Below are 19,517 nucleotides of genomic sequence, written 5' to 3'. Positions count from 1 at the left end.
CTGAGACTAGACACTCACTCACATCCTCTAGCCTTAGACTAAGTCTTTAGAACACTGACACGCACAGGGGTGTTGAGGACATTGATGCCTACAAACTTTGAAGCTGCCTTGGCAGGCGCCTCTCATACCTGTGCATCAAATCTAGCTTATGCCTTCCTCCCGTTCTTGAGCCTCTGAAGCTTCTCTGATGGGAACTGGCACCTTGTTAGCGTTCTTCCCTGCTTGGGGATGGGGTGGGATAGATGAGGTGGGAGGGGTGTATATTTTCATTCTTTCACTGTCATTGTAATGAAGTTTTAAGAAAGAGGGTCAGTCCTCCAAGGCCGGCTGGAAGACCATCACTGTCCTCTTTGTTTCACTGTCCATTTATTTTTAAAGTTCAACGGAGGGCCTTCAGCTAAATCATCACACAGTTTATCTCTGTTACTCCCAGGGAAGCTTTCTTTTAAATCTTGGACTCAGCACATTGACATGTCTGTCTTTGCTTTGTAATCAGTTTGGAAACTTGAGGTTTTCTTCGACGAGCTGCCTGTGATACTGTAGATGACAGTCTATGGGTGTGGAATGTGGTGTTTTGGAAGTCAGAACTCATCCTACTCCTCCCCTCTTGGGCCACATGCCATTATCCTTTTGTTTTTGCTTCCCATCATAATGTTGTCCGAAGCGCGTTGCACAGGCCAGAGGAGGCAACTGGAGGCTCATGTCTCTTCGTCGCAGGGGATGGTGCGTTTGACAGGACTCTGCAAAGGTCCTCACTAAGACAGTTTTTTTTTTTTTTTTGTAACCTAATGAAATACTTAGTTAAATAATCTTTGTTTAATTGCACAGTTGTTAAACTTTTCAAATTAGCAAAACAGAAGCACAATTGATTCAAGTTTTGCTAACATTCCACCCCCGCAAACCTCGTATGTTGGTTGCATATTACTCATTAAGCCCTTCCACTTAAAGTAGAAACCAAATTAAGAAATAGAACTTTAAAAGGTTAATGATTTCTATAAACAAGGACTGGAATGCAATAGAAATTGCATTGTGTAATTTTTGAGTATCTCTCAAATAAAGAGATAGATACTGAGTCTATCCGAGACACAAATACCCTATACCCTCCCTTTCTTTTCTGGCCTGTTAAAGCCACATGCCTGTTTCTTTTTGTAAATAGAATGCTTTTCTGTACAAGTAAATTGTTAACTCACTGGTTGCCTCCCATAGTTCACTGGAGTTTGTCCAGCACTCTGTGTGCCCAGCAGCAAGGACATCCATGGCATGAGGAAAGATCTCAGTACATACTTGTTTATTTTATTGCTAAATGGCCAGAGTCATTGCTAACAGTATCGTCTATCAGTTAGGCTGCTGCCTTCCCTACCGACAGCCCTGGGAAAATTGCCCTGGATTAGTGATTTAAGTGACCCCCACCATGCCATCCCCTGCCAAGGGTCTTTTGCATTTGGATGCTTGGTACTCAGAGTGACAGTTTGGAGAAATGATGTGGAACCTTTAAGGTGTGGGCACTAGTGGGAGGCCCCTAGGTCATTTGGGGCACACTCTTGGAAGGGCTTATAATACACCAGTCTCTCTTTTTCTGTTCCTGGTTGGAGTTGTAGTGTCGTCACTTCCTTGTCGTGTAATTGATCACCACCTTATCAGTGTGGTCAGGGGACCAGCCCTTGCTCTGAGCTGTGTTTGCTATTCCATTTGGACATTGAGTCTTCAAAATTGGGATTTAAAAAACAAAAACAAAAACAGCCCAACATTCTTTTTCATAAGTAGTTGTGTTAGGTGTTTTGTTATAGTGACAAAAAGCTGGTTAATATAAACTCTTGTCCCAGTTCGTGTGTGTGTGTGTGTGTGTGTGTGTGTGTGTGGCGGAGGGGAGGAGTAACCATGTATATCACTTAACCTGGAAGCCTTCTCTGTTACTGTACTTCTTACAGATGGAGCAGCTAGATCCATTATTCATTTGTGTAGCGTCTTGAAATCTTGCGCTGTTTGTTGTTTTATCTGCCATTAGACTAGACTGTGAAAGCGGGTTATGTCTGACTTGTGTGTCCCTATATTCCTGGTAACTCCTTGCCCATTTGCTGGCTCTTAATATACAGCAATAAATATTTATTCAAAATATTCAATTCAGAACAAACAGAGCAGATGATGGATGAAAAGCATGTGAAGCCAAAGTTGTGTACTGTTTTACTGTCCATTTTAGAAGACTATTATTTAATTCCTACTTTCTGCCATATTTGAAGGGACTTTACTTTTGGTTAATTAATTTTGCCCAGAACTGTGTTTCTTCAAACAAAGCATGAAACAAAAACATGTCCATTTGGTTACTGTCCCTTTTCTGCTGTCAGGCCCTGCCTTATATCTCCATCACTTAGACTTACTTATGTATAACTCTTTATAGTCACACATGCATAAACACACACACATAGACATATATGGCATTTTGTAAAAATGAAGGTAGGCAGCTTTTATTTCCATGCTGAGTTGGTTTTGTTTTATTGTAGTGATGATGAACATATTAAAAGTTAATAACATTCAGGAGTGTTTCCAAGTTTGTTCTTCATCTAGAGAAACTTCCCCAATGTCATTTTTACAAAGCAGTAGATTTGTCAGCTTAAAATTCATGTAACATAAAGTCACCTTTTGACGTATACAGTTCAGTAGTCTAAATGTATGTATGGGGGTTCAGGTGCATGTGGAGGCCAGTGATTACTAGCCCTTGGCGGCCATTCACCTTTGTTTGAGACAGGACCAGTCAATGGCCTGGAACTCACTGGTTGGCTGGCCGGTGAACTCCATGTATCATTCTGTACCCTCCTCCCAGTGCTGGGGTCGCAAGCATGCAGCACCTGGCCTTTTGCAGGGGACCTGGAGATTGACCTCAGGTCCCCATCTCCCCTGTCTGTTTTTGGTGTTGTGTCTGTGAGCAAGAGTGTGCAGTTTTTGTATGTGTGCTTTTCACACTGTCAGGTATTTGTGTGGACATACGCTTTCTGTACTGTCCATCGGACACGCTAGAGTGAAGTTGTTCAGATGTATGAACCTGTGGAACCACCAGACTGTTCTTCAGCCTGCACCATTTTACCTTTTTTTTTTTTGGGGGGGTGGCCTCTTGAGACAGGGTTCTTCTGTGTAGCCATGGCTATCCTAGACTCGCTTTGTAGACCAGGCTGGCCTGGAACTCACAGAGATCTGCCTGCCTCTGCCTCCCTGAGTGCTGGGATTACAGGCTTGCACCACCGTGCTTGGCAATTTTACATTCTTGCCAACAGTAAATGAAGGCTCCAATACTTAACACTTTCTTGTGTTGGTCTGCATTTTCATGATTAATGGAATGGACCACTTTTCCATGTATTCATTTGCCATTCTATACCTTCTTTGGGATATATATTTTCAATAATCCTTTTTCAATTTTTAAGTTGAGTTTTTATTTTCTCAGAAAATTTAAAAATTTTTATTAGCATAAAGTATTTAAACACAATAATGGGCTTCATTGCCATAATGTATTTTGATAACCCCCTAATTACCCTTTTGTCTCTTTTCCACTCCTGAGTGCCTTATTCTTCTCAACCGGCCTCCTTTTTTCATGTCTCTTTGTTGGGGTAACTCAGTAAGTTTAATTCGGATTGCTTATAGGAGTTTTATCATAGAAGAAAATATCTCTGCTTCCCCCAGCAACCATGAGCTGCATTTCATCCTCAAGGAGTGCTGGGCCCCATGAGCCCCACCTCTTTTGACTACAGTTATCTTTCCATTGAAATTGTGTTATTGAGATTTGATAGTTCATTATTTATTGTGGGTACTCCTAGCCTTTTGTCACATATGTTCTACACATATTTTCTCTTATTACTATAAGTTATCTTTTTACTGTCTTTAAATCACAGATGGTTTTAGTTGGTTTTTTTTTTCCTTTTGTTGTTTATGCATTTCTTGTCAGAGTTAAAAACAACCATTTGTTTTGGTGAATATTATTCTTGTGTTTTCTTCAGTTAATCATTTACTCTTGTCTTCAAGTCGATTATCTATTTTGAGCCCATTTGAATTTGCAGTATAAGCTGGAGGTCTGACTTAGTGTTATCTGGTTGTCCCAGCACTGTTGATTGGAGACTGTTTCTTTCATACTGAAATGTGTTGGCATCCTATGAAACCAATTGACTATGAATTTGAGTGTTTTTGGACTCTGGACTCTGTTCCATTGACATGTATCTTTATCATATGCCAGTAGTATACTCTTGATTGCTGTCTTTATATTGAATTTTAAAACTGAGCAATGAGAGTCCTGAGTCCTCTTACTACTAAAATCGCGTTGGCTCTTACAGGTGACTTCTAATTTTGTTGCTGTTGGTTGGTTGTCAGATCTTGTGTAGCTATCCTTAAACTCAACTTCAAGATCTTCTAGCCTCAGCCTCCAGAGTGCTGGGGTTCTAGGCATGCTCACTGTGCTGTTAACGCCCCCACTGCACCCCACCCCTGTTGGTGTTTGAGCACAGGGCTTTGTGCATAGTCCTCTGCCATTGAGCTTTATTCTTACTTCTTCATCTAATCAAGTGTTAGAAAAACAAGGGCCTTGGGATTTTTTTATAGAGATTAGGCTGGGTCCATAGTGGCCCCTGCTACTTGGTCTAAGATTGAGCTTGTTTTCTCTTTTATGGCGTGTGAGACTTGGGACCATATTTATCAGAATTCTGTGGCTAAAATTGTAACTGATCCAAAACCTAAATTATGCTATTCATACACGCAGGTATAGAACATGTTTATTTTGATGAGACTTCCAGTCTAAGCACAATTATGTAACAACTCAGACTAAGAGTATTGCTGGGATCATTTGGAATTTCAGTGTCTGCTTTGGGTTAGGTTGTTTTATCTTCTTGGGCCTTCTGGTAGAGCTGAGAGGCTTAACTGGAATTTATGTTTCTTTTTATACTGAAAAGTCCAGAAATTAGTGGCATACAGTGTTGAAAGTTGTGGACTTTAGGCATTCACTGTCTGGGTTCAAATCCCAGTGCTAATGCCTCTCACTGTGACATCACCAGCAAGTTACTTAAGCTTTCTGCACCCCAGTTTGATCAAGGGTAAAAATTCCTCACAGAAGGACTGACCTATGTAGATTGCTTAAAAAGTGGTCTGTTGATCACGTGAGCACTGCATTGGCTGTAGCTGTTACTGTAGCATGATCTCTTCCCTGGATATAAAGCCTTTGACTCAGTGCAGCTGGCTTCCCAAAGACTACTGCTGTGCTGGTGTACTGCTTATTTAGTAGCTTTCTGATGAGGAAGAAGGGAACAGGGACTATAAAAAATGAGCAATAGAATGTCTAAATCCTTTACCAGAACTGTCTCTGACAGTCTTTTATTCTACTTTTGTTTTACAACAGCTTTTGGAGCTATTTGACAGTGAAGACCCCCGAGAACGGGACTATTTAAAAACAGTCTTGCATAGGATTTATGGCAAGTTTCTCGGGCTTAGAGCATTTATCCGAAAACAAATTAACAATATTTTTCTAAGGTGAGTGGGTGGTAGGCACGCAAGAGAACAAAGTTGCTGTTTTTGCAAAAGCGTTAAGTAAACCTCCAGTAGTTAAAGTAATGTGCTAACTTCTTCCCTCCCTCTCCTACTCCCTTCCTTCCTTCCCCTCTCTACTTTCTTCTCTTAGGTTTGTTTATGAAACAGAACACTTCAATGGTGTAGCTGAACTGCTGGAAATTTTAGGAAGGTAAGTATTTGTAGATTTCAGGTGAGCCTCGTTCTGCAGGTCATGTTCAGGTGCAGAAGAGACTACTGACCTGGATCTTTTGCTCTAAATACCTTAGGTCTTTCTAATATGTACTTATTCTGTTTCCAAGCAACTGTAAAGGGATAACTTTGTTCCATAATTACAATTTGTTAACTCTCCCATAATGACTAGAAGGAGTGCATAGCTTACTTAGAGATGGAATCTGGTTGGATGTCAGGCCAGTGACAGCACAGCACCTCATTCTCTAGGCAGGTTTATAATGAATTAGAAAGACTGCATACCCAGGTGTGCAGTTAAGCTGCCCTCAGAGGTGGAGCAAAGCAGGAAGAGGCAGCTGTTGTGTGGGTTTTGGAGCTGATGAAGCTGGGCAGTGTGATTGCTTAGTCTTTCCTTCTATGAAGAGGAGAAACAGGAGGTGGAGTCTCCTTGCTTCGTCCCTCCCAAGGCTGGGCAGAGGTTTCAAGAGTGAAGAGAAACGGTGTATGGAGATGGCAAGGGTGTTGAAAGAGCAGGTCAGCAAGGTGCTCTGGAGATGGAAGCTCATGCTTTAAGGGGAAGTTAGCAGGTTAGACGGCTGTACAGTGGAACGGAGGGAAGGCAAAACATGGGTTTGGTAAGAACCTTTGGGCACTATCATCCTGTTTGGTAGATGCTCATAATCAGATTTACTTCTGTTAAATTGCTGCTTAATAAACGATGTGTTGAAGTAGCTAAAAAGTCTTGAATATTAATGGTGGGAGGAGTTGGCTCTCTTTTTTGGACAAATGTAAATTACAACAAGAGCTTGTCAGGGTTCAGTTGTATAGGATAACGTTGCTAACCCTGTCTCTTCTTTTCCTAGTATTATCAATGGCTTCGCTTTACCGCTTAAGGCAGAACACAAACAGTTTCTGGTGAAAGTGCTGATCCCTTTGCACACTGTCAGGAGTTTATCACTCTTCCATGCCCAGGTAGAACTTTAAATTAAAACTTTTTGGAGACAAAGCCTTCCTTTGTAGCCAGGGCTGACTGTGGACGTGCAGTGCTCCACCCTCTTCCTTCTAGTGCTGGGATTCCAAGGGTGAGCCACCACACCTAGCTTGTCTTAGGATATTATTTTACCTTTTTTTTTTTTTTTTTTTTTTAAGGAAAAGTATGTTAAAGGTAAAAAAAAGAAACAAAACTCCCCAAGGAAAATAAGAAAGTCTGCTTTTTTCCTTTTTATATTTTTATTTTTTCACACAGTAGAATCATGGAACTATTTTTAAGGTAAGGAAGAGGGATGTTTCGTGTTACATCACGACAGACTTCCATGTTTAAAAGGTTACCTGCTGCAAAGATTACCCATAGGAGAATGCATGGGAATGTGAAGAGTAGAAGAATGTAATAGAATGAGACAACTTTGGGCCTTGCCTAATGAACTGAATGTTCTTGAGTACTTGATCCTGTCTCTCTTTGCTCTGGGCTGTCAGTTGCTCCTCCTCCCCTCCCATCACTTCTACTGCACTCATAGTAGACACTTTGAGAAGTAAGCAAATCTATAAATATTTTCACATCTTCCTTTTTATAAATCCTTCATTACTTTAAAAATCAGATCTTGCAGAGTGTGGTCACTTGCACCTGTAATCTCAGCACTTAGGAGGTTGAGGCAGGAGGATTGCCTTAGCTATATAGTGAGTTGTCTTGGAACAAACAGATACATATGTAAAAGGAGTAGTGGTGATACTCAGCTCCTGTGCTGTCCTCACTGTAACTTCTGTGCTGAACACTGCATTCATTGAGTGGTAAGCCTGTCACTGGAAGGCATAATTGATCTAGTGATATTTTTAATTTTAGTGTTTTAAGCCTCTGGCTCCCTTCTCTTTTGAGTTTGCATTAAAATGTAACACATTTTTCTAAGCAGTGTTCCTTCTTAAATGTGAAACTCTGTATTTTGAGGAAAAAAATTTAGTCCATATGTCCCAGATATAGCACACCATCAAAATGTTGGTTTTTAAGAGGTAGGTTTCCTGTTCAGAAATCTTTCCAAGCCCTTTAGAAAACTTGTCTTTAGTCTGTGCAGTGGGATATAACATTTCATGGTTATTTGAAAGCATTCCTGTTGAGAATGGGGGCACTCCCCAGATTCTGACTTTGGCAAGTATAGCCTTTGATTTTTTTTCAGGAATCAGTGTTTTCAGGTTCCCTCCTAAGGCAGTTGCTGGGTTTTTAGAAAGTGCCTGCTTCCCCACAGAAACTAAAGCCCAGAACTTGAGAGGCAGCTGGAATTTGAATGTCCATGAAATCCTTTTTACACTGCACTGAGTGAAGGGTTTCAGTCCTGCTTTGTAGTAGCCTCAGAAATGTTGTCTCAGTGCTCTTTAAGGACAGAATTCCTCTGTGGCCTTGTTACTTTTCACTGACTTGAAAATACAGCTTTTAGCTGTAGTTCCTGCTACTCAGGAAACTGAGGCAGGAGAATGATGTTGAGCTTAGGAGTTCAAGACCAGCCTGGGCAACATGGCTGGATCCCAAGTCTAAATGCATAAAACAAAACAAACAAACAAACAAACAAACAAAAAATCTTTCTTTCCATGAGGGTTCAAATGAAGTGATTGTGAAGTTAAACCAGAGTTTGAGAAGTGTTGATGCGCTGTGCTTTCAGCTTTTACTTATGTAATTAACGTTCTGTCCTTTCCCTTCCTTCCTGTTTAGCTGGCGTATTGTATAGTACAGTTTCTGGAGAAAGACCCTTCACTTACAGAACCAGTGAGCTTTTTAAAAATTTTATTTTCCATAATGTGACAAAATAAGAACAACCTTTATTAAAATCATGTGAAACATTAAATGTCTCCTTTTCTCTCCTTTTCCTTTTAGGTTATTAGGGGGTTAATGAAATTTTGGCCTAAAACATGCAGTCAAAAAGAAGTAAGTACTTAATGTCAGAGCATGCCAGTAGTGAAGGAAGTACTATGCCTAAGAGCTCACTGTGGGCTGAGCTTACACAAGCATGCCTCACGGAAACCTGGCTGTGCAGCTCTGTGCCAATCAGTGCTCACTTCTTCACTAGTGATCAAAGTGAGGCTTCGAGAGATTAATTAGCACACCCAAGCACACGGAATGAGAGTGTACCAGTACACTAGAACCTGCCTCCTGGACTCTGAACCCTGGGGCTTCTAGCCATTGTCATTCCTGCCCAAGCCACACTCTGTATCTAATTATTTAGCTCCATTGATTGTCACTTCTGTAGTGGCTGCATAGATACAAGGTTTGCTGCCACTGCAGATGGATTCCTGAGAAGCCTGCTTTGGTCCCCATATTAATCATATTATAGGTGAGGCCTTACTGTATGTAGCCTCATAATATACAGCAGAACTTTAACTTGACATGAGGCCCCATACAGTCACCTAAGTAGGCATGTCCTTTTATGCATGTGTGTAAGGAGGCACCAAGCAGTACCTGGAATAGAGCCTAACTGTGTCCACCTCAGATTTGGAGCCTTCTTCTTCTGGCCTTGAAACAGAGGCCACCTGTTAGCTTTATGTCCCAAGAGAACATATGTGTGTTGGCAAAGGACAGGGTATATAGGAAGAGCCTCTTTATCACATCAGCCATGATTCTAACCCCTACACCAGATAGCTTCAGCAAGTTACCTCATTTCTTAACAGTATGAGGTAAAGGGAATCTGCATTGCTGCTCTTTGTACCTCAAGATACTAAAGAAGTGTCATTATTGACATTTCAGCTGCCTACTTAGCTTTTCCCTGTGTTACTTTTCATGAACAAATAGGTAACTGCTATTTGTTATTTTTTGTTCTAGTTATAAAACTGTGTAAATCTATTTATCTCCCTCCTTTGTGTGATCTTCAAGGCCCTTTTTTTTTTTTTTTTTTTTTTTTTTGCATACAGCCCTGAGGCCATGAGATTCACTGTGTTCTAGAGAGAGGGGAGAGGGAGAGGGAGAGAGTATGTGTACATATAAGCATAGAAACAGGTCAGTGTGTCTGATGTGTTTAGTTGGGGTACCTTAGAAAAACATGGGTGCGTGTGCTAGCAGAACGACAGCTGTCTGTTGTGATGATATGCTCCACTGTGCTCTTGTGGACTAAAGCACATTTCTACAGGAGTTTCAGCCATCATCTTAAAAAGTGGGGCTGCATGGGAGGTGTTGAATGTCTGGGTCTCTAGGAGTGGGTGGAGTCCTGAAGAGGGAGAGGCCAGTTGTTTCATAGAAGACCTTATGCTGAGCTCTTTGTGAAGGGGATATACTCTTTGTGCGTATGGGGTGGGTGGGGTTTGCACATGTAGGCCAGAGAAGGATTCTTGACACAGTGACTTGCCATAGACCTTGGAGGTAAGCTGACAGCCACCAAACCCTGAGATCTTCCTGTCTCAGTACCCCAGAGCCCTGTGGTTGCAGGCATGCATATGGCCCTGCCTGTCTTCTTATATGGGTCTTGGGAATTTGAACTCAGTTCCCTTATCCTTTCCTAGCAAGCATTCCTAACCACTGAGCCATCCTCCCAGGCCAAAAGAAATAGAATACTGTCTGGTTCATTTGTTTGTTTTTGCTTTATGTGTATATTTCTCTTAAAATAGTTAGTAAATTTGATTATGTGGAATTTTTAGTGGTAGATCTCATATTTTGTGTTTTGTTTCTATTTGTAGGTCATGTTTCTTGGGGAGCTGGAAGAAATCTTGGATGTGATTGAACCGTCACAATTTGTTAAAATCCAAGAACCGTTGTTTAAACAAATTGCCAAGTGTGTTTCTAGCCCCCATTTTCAGGTTAGTAGTAAAGAGAACGTGAGCCAGAGTAGTGTGTGCCAAGTGAAGTCATTTGGCCAAACTTCATTTGTATGGTGGGGAAAATCATGGGCACCAGCTACTTTTTTCTTTAAGTTTTTTTTTTTAATTATGTATGAGTCTGTATGTGGGCATGAGTGCATGGTGCAGTGCCACAGAGGCTAGACACATCTCAGATTCCTGTGGCGCTGGAGTTACAGATGGTTGTGAGCTGGCTAGTGTAGGTGCAGGCAACTGAACCTGGGGCCTCTGTAAGAGGCCGTCTGGTCTCTCAGCGACTCAGAAGTCTCTCCAGCCCCTGCTATAAGTAGTTACGTGCTCTTGGGCATCTGCCCTTAATAGCCTCTATTTCATAATTTCAGTTCCCATAATACCATTCAAAAGGCATGGTGTGAAGGCCAAAGTTTAAAAGCCATAAAATAACTTGGGTTAAGCTCATTTCAAGTGAGCTGCTGGGGTTTCTTTGCGGTGTGTGTGAGTAGTAGTCAGTAATGCTTAGGAGGGAAGAGAGAAACTGAGTGTTATCCTACGAATAACTGTGCTTACCCTGCTCAAGGTTTCTACAACAGGGGAGTGTAGGTGAGTTTTCAGTTATATGTGGCTTCTTGCTAAGCTTGCTGGAATCGATGGCCTTCCCACAGCCTGCTCTGCCTCCTTGTGGCTGTTTGAGGAGAGCACAGGGAAGGTGCACTTGGCATGTGTGTTTCTAAGGAGGTCCTGGCTGCAGAACTGTGGAACTCTCACAGGAGAAAACAGGACCAGAGTCAGACACAGTGCTTTATTTTACCCAGTGGCTGTCACAGCAAAAGGCCATCTTACAAATATAGCAGACTCACCCTGCTGCCCATCATTTGAAGATACTATTCAACAGCACAAAATTTGTGCTAATTTGATGGTGGACTGTCCGCTAAGCTGCCAGGCAGAGGCCCTGTTACTCTTTTTAAATCTAAAAACATGTTAATATATCAAGCTTGTGCTCATATCACACAGAACAAAAGGGAAAAGTAAATAGAAGACCATTCTGTGATGTGTCCAGACCGGATGCAAGTAGAAAAGTTCAGAACAGTGTGTGGAGATTGAGCACACTACACTAAACCTGCAGTGCTCAAACACACCGACTGTTCATTTCTGTTCTCACTAGCCTCTTTGGTATAGTGGAGGCCATGGTTCTTTTACAAAAAAGGATGGCAGGGAGCCTTACAGAATACTCAAAGCTTAGAAAGGAAGATAATTTGTTAGACTAGGGAGGAAGTTCAATAGTTGAGCGTTGTCTAGCACATGCGAGGCTCTGGGTTTGACTTAACAAAAAAAGAAGAGTGGGAAAATAGTATACGGTTGGCTCAAGTTGCCATAACAAAATGCCCCAGACCAAATCGCTTAAACAGCAGAGATCTATTTCCCCACAGTCGTGGAGGCCAGGTGTCTGGAGTCATTGTTGGTTCTAGCATGCACATTGACCCTCTGCCATAGTCTTAAGTACCTCCTGTGTGTGTGCGCGAAGATTGTTCATTCTGCCACAGTCCCCATCCCAGTGAATAGTACCACAGGCTCGCCCATTCCCACCACTTATCGGCTCTTTAGGGAGAATTTAGGGAAGAGTTGAGAGCAGGCTTCTGCATTGGTAGTCATGTGACCTTGAGCCAATGACTTACCACCTAACTCTCACAAGTCTTCATTTATGAAACTGGGGTAATGGCACCAGCTCTGTTAGCTCCCGGATTCAAAGCAATGGTGTGGGAACGGACACAGTGCAGTGGCGAATGTGTGATAGTCGTCCCTGAAGACCGTTCCCCAGCGCTCAGGGCCAGTACCTGTCCACAGAGCCTGCTATAGCGAGACCGGCCCAGTTTCCCAGTCTGTCAGTGGGTGCAGTCTTGTGTTACTTCTCATTCTAACTCATGATTTCCTTATTTATGTAAATAAAAGAAGCCATTTGAGTTCATCAAGTCCAAGATGAGTAGCTCAGGCCCAACAGATGAAATGAGAGCATGGCAGCATTGTCGGCAGAGAACAGGGAACGAATAAGCAAATGGCACTCTCCTTGAGCCAGCCTTACCTTAGAAGGCCCCACAGCTGTGCAGGTAGTAAAACGTAAGCCTGTGGGGACATTTAAGAAGACCTCGGCCAGACAAGGAATTCTGAAAGCCGAGCTGGACGAGGCTGTGTTTGGAGGGAAGGATGGGTGGGAACTATGCGGAGAAGAGTGTGGAAATAGATCAGATGTGTAGACTTAAAGGAGAAGATAAATCAACAGGTAGGGAAAAACAAAACAAAACAAAACAAACTTTTCCTTCCCAAATGGATGAACCACCTGGCAACTACTTAAGGGATCAAAAATCTCCACAAAATTTTTATATACTTCTGATTGAATGATTTAAAAATAGCTTTAAAAATACTTTTGTTTGAAAAGATTATAATTTGTTTTATCATTCTTCTCTGTCTTTTCTTAAAGGTGGCAGAAAGGGCACTCTATTATTGGAATAATGAATACATCATGAGTTTAATAGAAGAAAACTCTAACGTCATCCTTCCCATCATGTTCTCCAGTCTTTATAGGATTTCAAAAGAGCATTGGAATCCGTATGTTTTCAGGTTCCTTCCATCCTTAGCCTCCCTCCCTCTTTCTCTTCCTGCTCTCCCTTTTTGTCTTCTGTCTCTTCCTTCTTCCTCTTTTCTTTAGTAAAATGTCACACAGCTCTCTGTGTACCAGATTGCACATGTAACACGATAAAAATCCCTCCTGGAAATTTGCTGGTTGGGGGACAAACATATTTTAACAATATTTTTTAAATATCTATTTCCTTGAGAGGCTTTCTGACCTGTCTGAAGGTAGCCAGATTTAGTTTGAGAATGTGCTGGAGCCCCAACGGATGTGCGTTGGCTGGCAGGGCTCAAATTGAACATGTTGATTTTTTTTTTTTTCTAGGATCTTCCTGTACAGCCCATACCAACCTCAAACTCATGGTCCTCCTTCCTCAGCCTCCCGAGTGCTGGGGAATGGCATCAGATAGAATCGTAATGGAGTTTGGTACATGCTGGTACTAGGGAAAGCCCCTTCAGACAAGGATCCGGTACTACATAAAAAGGCGCACAGCTGTTAAAAGTGCCTGTCAGGTTCTGAGGCCCTTGGCTTGAAAGAGAAAAGGCATGAGGCCTTTGGGTGAACAGTGCTGGAGACAAGACTGAAAAGGGAGCGAGGCCCACAAGAGCCTTCACCAAGGGCGACATCAGGGAATACTGAGGGACTGTGAGGAAGTGGTCTGAAGAGATTTACTTTACAAAGGAATATCCATTTCCTAACAGCCAGCTAAATTGTTAGATTTTTTTTTATAGCGGGGGTAGGGAGAATTTTTAAAATCTTCAAGGACAAGTTTAATTTAGTTCCAGGAGAGTTAAAATATTCTATATTGAGATGCCTTTGCATGTTTCTGTATGTGATAAAGGAAAGTTTTATGTGGCATTGAAGAATTAATAAGTGCAGTTCAGCCTGTCTTTTAATTATTTGCATGGAGTTGTAAAATAACATTTTTTTTCAATTTTCTATTTATATTTTCTGTATTAATAGAACTTTGAGAAAGAGTCATTGAGCCTTGTAGTACATACTTCTCCTGAGTGTCTGTAGAGCAGCCCTAGGCGGTGTCGGTAACTGCCCAGGATCCCCGCCTCTCCAGTGCTGCCCATGGGAAGAAGGCCATTCCTGAGCCTTAGCTAAGTTTCCTTCTTTGGGCACCAAGCAACAGCTGTGCAGGAAGACCTCAGACCTCCCACTAGCGTTTTTTTAGAGATGCCTTCTTAGTAGGATTGGGCAGTTTGTTGCAAAATGGAAGCAATCTTGTATAGTTTTGAAAAGGGAACCCCAGTTCTTGCCTAATCTGAAGCTTTCGAGTCTGTCACAGCACAGTGCTCACATTGTCCAGATTATTCTCTGCTTGATAAGAATAGTCGGGCAGCTTGGCTTCTGAGCCGTGCAGTGCTTCATAGCCAAGAGCATCCGGCCCCTGCCTGACAGTTTTTAGCAGAAGGGCTAATCAGGAGCAGATGGACTAATACAACCACACTGGAGAAGCAGCTTGTCGGGGCTTGGGAGCTTGTCTTTGAGCACCAGTGATTTATATATTCATTTCCACAGGAATATCTTCTGATTCTAAATTATGTATATTATTACTTTGAAAGTAATGTTTTTAACCTCTGATCCTTATTTATAGAGCAGTATGTCTGCTCTGTCTTCCTTGTTTCTTTGTTTTAAGATAGCCTCTATATGTAGCCCACAGTGGCCTTGAACTCTCAATGCTCCTACCTCTACCTCCCAAGTGCTGGGATTACAGGTATACACTAGCAACCTGGTGAGGTGGTTTTATTCTGTGTGTTTGTATGTGTGTGTGTGTGCTCGTGCACGCGCGTGTGCAAGCATGCCTTCCTGCCTGAGCTATCTCCCCAGCCCCTGAAGCACCTTTATTTTATATTTGCCTTTTGTTGTGCATTGGCCGTAAGCATGTCTGCTCTGGGTACCAATAATTTGGAAGGGCAACATTGGGTTTTAATTCTGCCATTCCTTAGGAAGACTGCAAACAGTAAAGAATTCAAGTCTCTTGATGTGGAAGTGGACTGTATAAAAGGGAACAGGAAGCCAGGTGTGGTAATACATGCCCGTAATCTCAGCACTAGGCAGGAGGATCAAAAGTTCAAAGTCACCCTCAGCTACACACTGAGTTTGAGGCTGGCCTATGCTACATGAGTATTGAGAAGGGGCTTTTGGGGAGCAGTAAGGGTAGTAGGGTTGGGAGAGAGGGTAGGAGGGTTACGATGATCACAGTGGACTTTACAAGAAAGTGTGAGTTCAAGCTTTCATGTATATGCGATAGAGTTGGCACAGACTTATGTAAGTTTTCCTTTTGCTTTTCTACTCAGCACCCCATTGTGAAAGACTAACCAGCATGTCTTCCTCCTCTCTCTCACAGGGCTATTGTGGCGTTGGTGTACAACGTGTTGAAGGCCTTTATGGAAATGAACAGCACTATGTTTGATGAGCTGACAGCCACATACAAGTCAGATCGTCAGCGGTAACTTTTTAAAGCTCTTTTGTCTGCTGTGCATAAAGTTATTGAGTCCTTTCTGAACTCTTTGCTGAAGCTGCCTGGTTGCACATCAGATCATAAACAGCAGTGTATTTACTTAACATTCTTTCCTTCTGCATGCTCATTAGCTGTGCGCTCATTAACGCACTGCTAAGTGAGACAGTTTTGTGGTGGTGTGATTTTTATGAAGCCTGCTGCCTTGCTCCTTTTCTGTTCTCACAAGGTTAAGAGCCTGGTCTTTTGCACTCAATTCAGGGAGCCATTAAGTAGTTAGTCCTCTGGGTTGACTCCTGTTTGCTAATCCACTGAACCTAAAACTGGGCTGATGTACTTTATTCCAGTGCAGGAGAGACTGGGCACTGTTTGTCCAGATCTTACTTTCCTTTTTTTTTTAATTAAGTTTTTTATTTTTTTATATTAATTACAGTTTATTTACTTTGTATCCCAGCTGTAGCCCCTCCCTCATTCCCTCCTGATTACACCCTCCCTCCCTCATCTTCTCCCTGCCCCTCTCTAAGTCCACTGATACGGGAGGTCCTCCTCCCCTTCCATCTGACCCTAGCTTTAGATAGATCTACTTTCTAGTCTAGAAACCAACAAATTTATCACAACTTAAAAGAGCAATAAAAAGAATATAAACGTTAATGGTCTGGGATTAGAAAATAGGGAAGTGCTTAAGACTAGAATGATGCCAACAGTCTGTGGATTTTATTTACATGATTCTGTTTTATTTTTATTATAATTATTTTGCTGTTTTGTTTTTTCAAAACAGGGTTTCTCTGTGTAGCCCTGGCTATCTCAAAACCTTTTTTGCACATTGGGATGGCCTCAAACTCAGAGATTTGCCTTCTCTGCCTCTGCCTCCCAAAAGCTGTGATTAAAGGTGTTTTATTTTTTATCCAGTATGTTCAACTTTCCAAACAATGTTCTTAGTTAGGGTTTTTGTTACTGTGAAGATGCACCATGACCAGGCAAGTCTTATAAAGGAAAGCATTTAATTGGGTTTGGCTTACATTTCAGGGGTTTAGTCCATTATCATCATGGCGAGAATCACTGCAGCACACAGGAGGGCATGGTGCTGGAGAGGTGCCTGAGAGTTCTCTATCTGGATTCCAAAGCAGTAGGCAGAGAGATTGACACTGGGCCTAGCTTGAACATTTGAAACTCAAAGCCCATCCCCAACAAGGCCACACCTCCTAAAAGTGCTGTTCCCTGGTGACCAAGCATTCAAATCTATGAGGCCGTTCCTATTCAAACCATGCACTGGAGAGATTGAGGAAAACAGAAAGAGCTCGTAGTTGGTTCTCTGGCTTGACTCTGATCACATGGATGCAGGCATGACCTTGTAGGTCGTAAAGCCTGGGCCTTAAAGAGTCCCAGAGTGGGTATGTGGCATGTTCATACCTTGGTCTTTGCTGAACCCCATGGAAGGATGCTGCCTGTGATTTTCTTGCTCCTTTGCTTTGTCTTATTTAGAACGTGTTAGTTGTGTTTTACTGAGGAAAAGAGCAATGAACAGGAAGGTTTGGGACAGAGAACCAAGGACCATTGGCAGAGACTGTTTTTAAGTTATAGTGATGTGATCTATAGGAAACAGTTTAATTACAGAATATAGTTTTAATATTACAATATTATTTTTAAGTACAACATTGAGCTAAATGTCAATTCTGTATTATACTTGAAACCTAAATAACTGTTGATTCGTGATATTATCAATTGTTAAAAATTACTAATTTTTTTTTGTGTGCTACAGTTAAGTTAAAATATTTTGAGAAGTTATTTTTTTTTTTTAAGAGGGCTGAGGGGGACTGGAAGGATGGCTAACTGTTAAGCTCACTTGATGTTCTTCCAAAAGACCCAGGTTCAAGTTCAGTACCCACATAGCTTCCAAAAGTTGTAATTCCAGCTCCAAAGGATTGAATGTGCACTTGTGTCCTCCTTGAGGCTCAGGCATGCACACAGCACCCAGACATAGATGCAGGCAAAAAAATACCCATATACATTAAAAAAAAAAATCAACAGTAACAACTTTTAAAAAAGGAAGGGGGTTTGCTAAGGGCATATTGGAATAACATGATGAAAGATTTAAACAGTGCACAGGGCATAGCTTTTGTCCGTTAGGGCAACAGAATTTTCTGTAATTGTTATTATTCTGGTTAAGTAGGGATTAAGCCTGTACAATCTTACTAAGACTATTGAAGGAGCTTCAGTGTCACTGGGTGGAAGGCTGTGTATGGCTAGCTTATGCAAAGGCTCAGTGCCTGGCTCCCATATCACGGTGTAGGAGTATGTGCACAGGCTCTTATTTCAGATTAGTTGATTCATATTTAATGAAATCCCACAGTGAAGTTATTTTTGTGCTCTTTTATTAACTAAGCTAGACGGATCAGTCACTTGAGAATAAATGGACTTAACTAAAGGGACTGGGAGCTGGTAGAACTGTGAGTTGAGTCAATATGCTAGAGGGTTAAGGTTCTTCATACTGAGTGGACTGCAGGAATGAAAGTTGCTTTCTGAGCCTGATGCAGTGGTGCACACCTTTAATCTCAGCACTCAGAAGGCAGAGGCAGCTGGATCATTGTGAGTTTGAGGCCAGCCCAGTTTACAGAGTGAGTACAAGATAGCCAAGAATATACAGAGAAACTTGGTCTCAAAAAACCATAGATAGATAGATAGATAGATAGATAGATAGATAGATAGATAGATAGATAGAAAGATAAGTTGTTTTTTATTTATTATCTTGTTGTTGTTTTGGTTTGTTTAAAAAAATAATAAGAATGATACTTTGGCAAACAAACAAAAATAGAAGGTTGTACCAAGCAGATACAAGTATTGGTTTCCTCACAGAAGTGATAATAACTTAATTCGTAATTGAACATGGATGTTTGGGGCTGTAATGAAAGAGCCAAATACACGATTTTACTTGTTAATGACAGGAAGTTGATAGTTTGAGTTCAAAGCAGATTTTTAAGCATTACAAATCAAAATGGTGGGTGGAGTAAGCTTTTAAGACTGTCAGATATGAGTGCCAACAGTAGTGCTGTGCAAAAAGAAATGGGAGGAGAATTTGACAAGATTCCCAGCATTACAGTGTGTTGATGTCTTAAAATTCTCACCAACACAGAGAGAAACTGGGACAAATAAGGTGGTACTAAATACATCAGCGGTATTTAGATGTTTTTAGAGCACACACATCTGTAATCCCAGCACTTGGGAGGTAGAAGCAGAGGAGCAGGAGTTCAGGGTCATCCTCCATTAATGAATTCAAGGACAGCCTGGGCTACCTGAGACTCTTGTCTCAAAAGTCAAGACAAAACAAACATCAACAACAAAGAAATATTTAATTTTTTTTTTTCATTATATAATTACATCTGTATGAAAAGCCAGTAAAGGAAAGGTCATAGAAACAGCAGACCAGTGGCTGCCAGGGGCTGGGGGAAGAGGGAGTAGGCGGTATGATTTCTTCTTTGGGGATGGTCAGAATATCCCAAGCTGAGACTGTGTAAAGTTGTCAGCATGAAAGCAGCATGGTAACTCAGTGTGCGTTCATCTGGAGAAAGAAAGGACACTGCATACAGTATTGCTGACCAACTAGAATGAGCAGCTTCAGTAGGGAGATGATGATATCATGATGGATGCTGCGAACCACAGCAGTGTGAGCTGCCACAGGATGGGCCGATTTTCAGCAGAGTAAAGTTCCAGACCCTTCTTTCCTCTGCTGCTGCAACCAAAGAAGTCACTAGAGCTCCACATGAGCCATAGGATTTAGGTCAGTGTACTTGAATCAGTTTCTCAGAAAGCATGCACTCAGACTGATATTACCTCTGGCCTGTACTGTCAAGCAAACAAGTGATGTTGTCCTGCAGCTTGCCTACAGCCAAGAGTCTAGAGTCTAGAAGCCAGCAACATCCTTTCTGGAAGTCCATACCCACTCTAGGCTGTGTCCTTTTT

General features: G+C 41.7%; 1 protein-coding gene across 3 annotated transcripts in view; it reads left to right on the top strand.

Moving 5' to 3' along the window:
* Window positions 1–19,517, top strand: part of Ppp2r5e (protein phosphatase 2 regulatory subunit B'epsilon) — a 142,155-nt gene that overhangs the window by 119,132 nt on the left and 3,506 nt on the right. For all 3 annotated transcript variants that reach the window (XM_021652052.2, XM_021652051.2, XM_060387659.1), the window contains 8 exons: window positions 5,369–5,499; window positions 5,648–5,707; window positions 6,570–6,678; window positions 8,402–8,455; window positions 8,564–8,614; window positions 10,354–10,473; window positions 12,944–13,071; window positions 15,450–15,551. In XM_021652052.2, coding sequence (XP_021507727.1) covers window positions 5,369–5,499; window positions 5,648–5,707; window positions 6,570–6,678; window positions 8,402–8,455; window positions 8,564–8,614; window positions 10,354–10,473; window positions 12,944–13,071; window positions 15,450–15,551 — 755 coding nt within the window. The remainder of the gene's footprint in view (window positions 1–5,368; window positions 5,500–5,647; window positions 5,708–6,569; window positions 6,679–8,401; window positions 8,456–8,563; window positions 8,615–10,353; window positions 10,474–12,943; window positions 13,072–15,449; window positions 15,552–19,517) is intronic.

The sequence above is a fragment of the Meriones unguiculatus genome, chromosome 7, assembly GCF_030254825.1.
Source record: "Meriones unguiculatus strain TT.TT164.6M chromosome 7, Bangor_MerUng_6.1, whole genome shotgun sequence".
NCBI classification, from domain to species: Eukaryota; Metazoa; Chordata; class Mammalia; order Rodentia; family Muridae; genus Meriones; species Meriones unguiculatus.
Note: the sequence above shows the minus strand (reverse complement) of the source record. Positions and strands in the feature narration are given on the sequence as shown.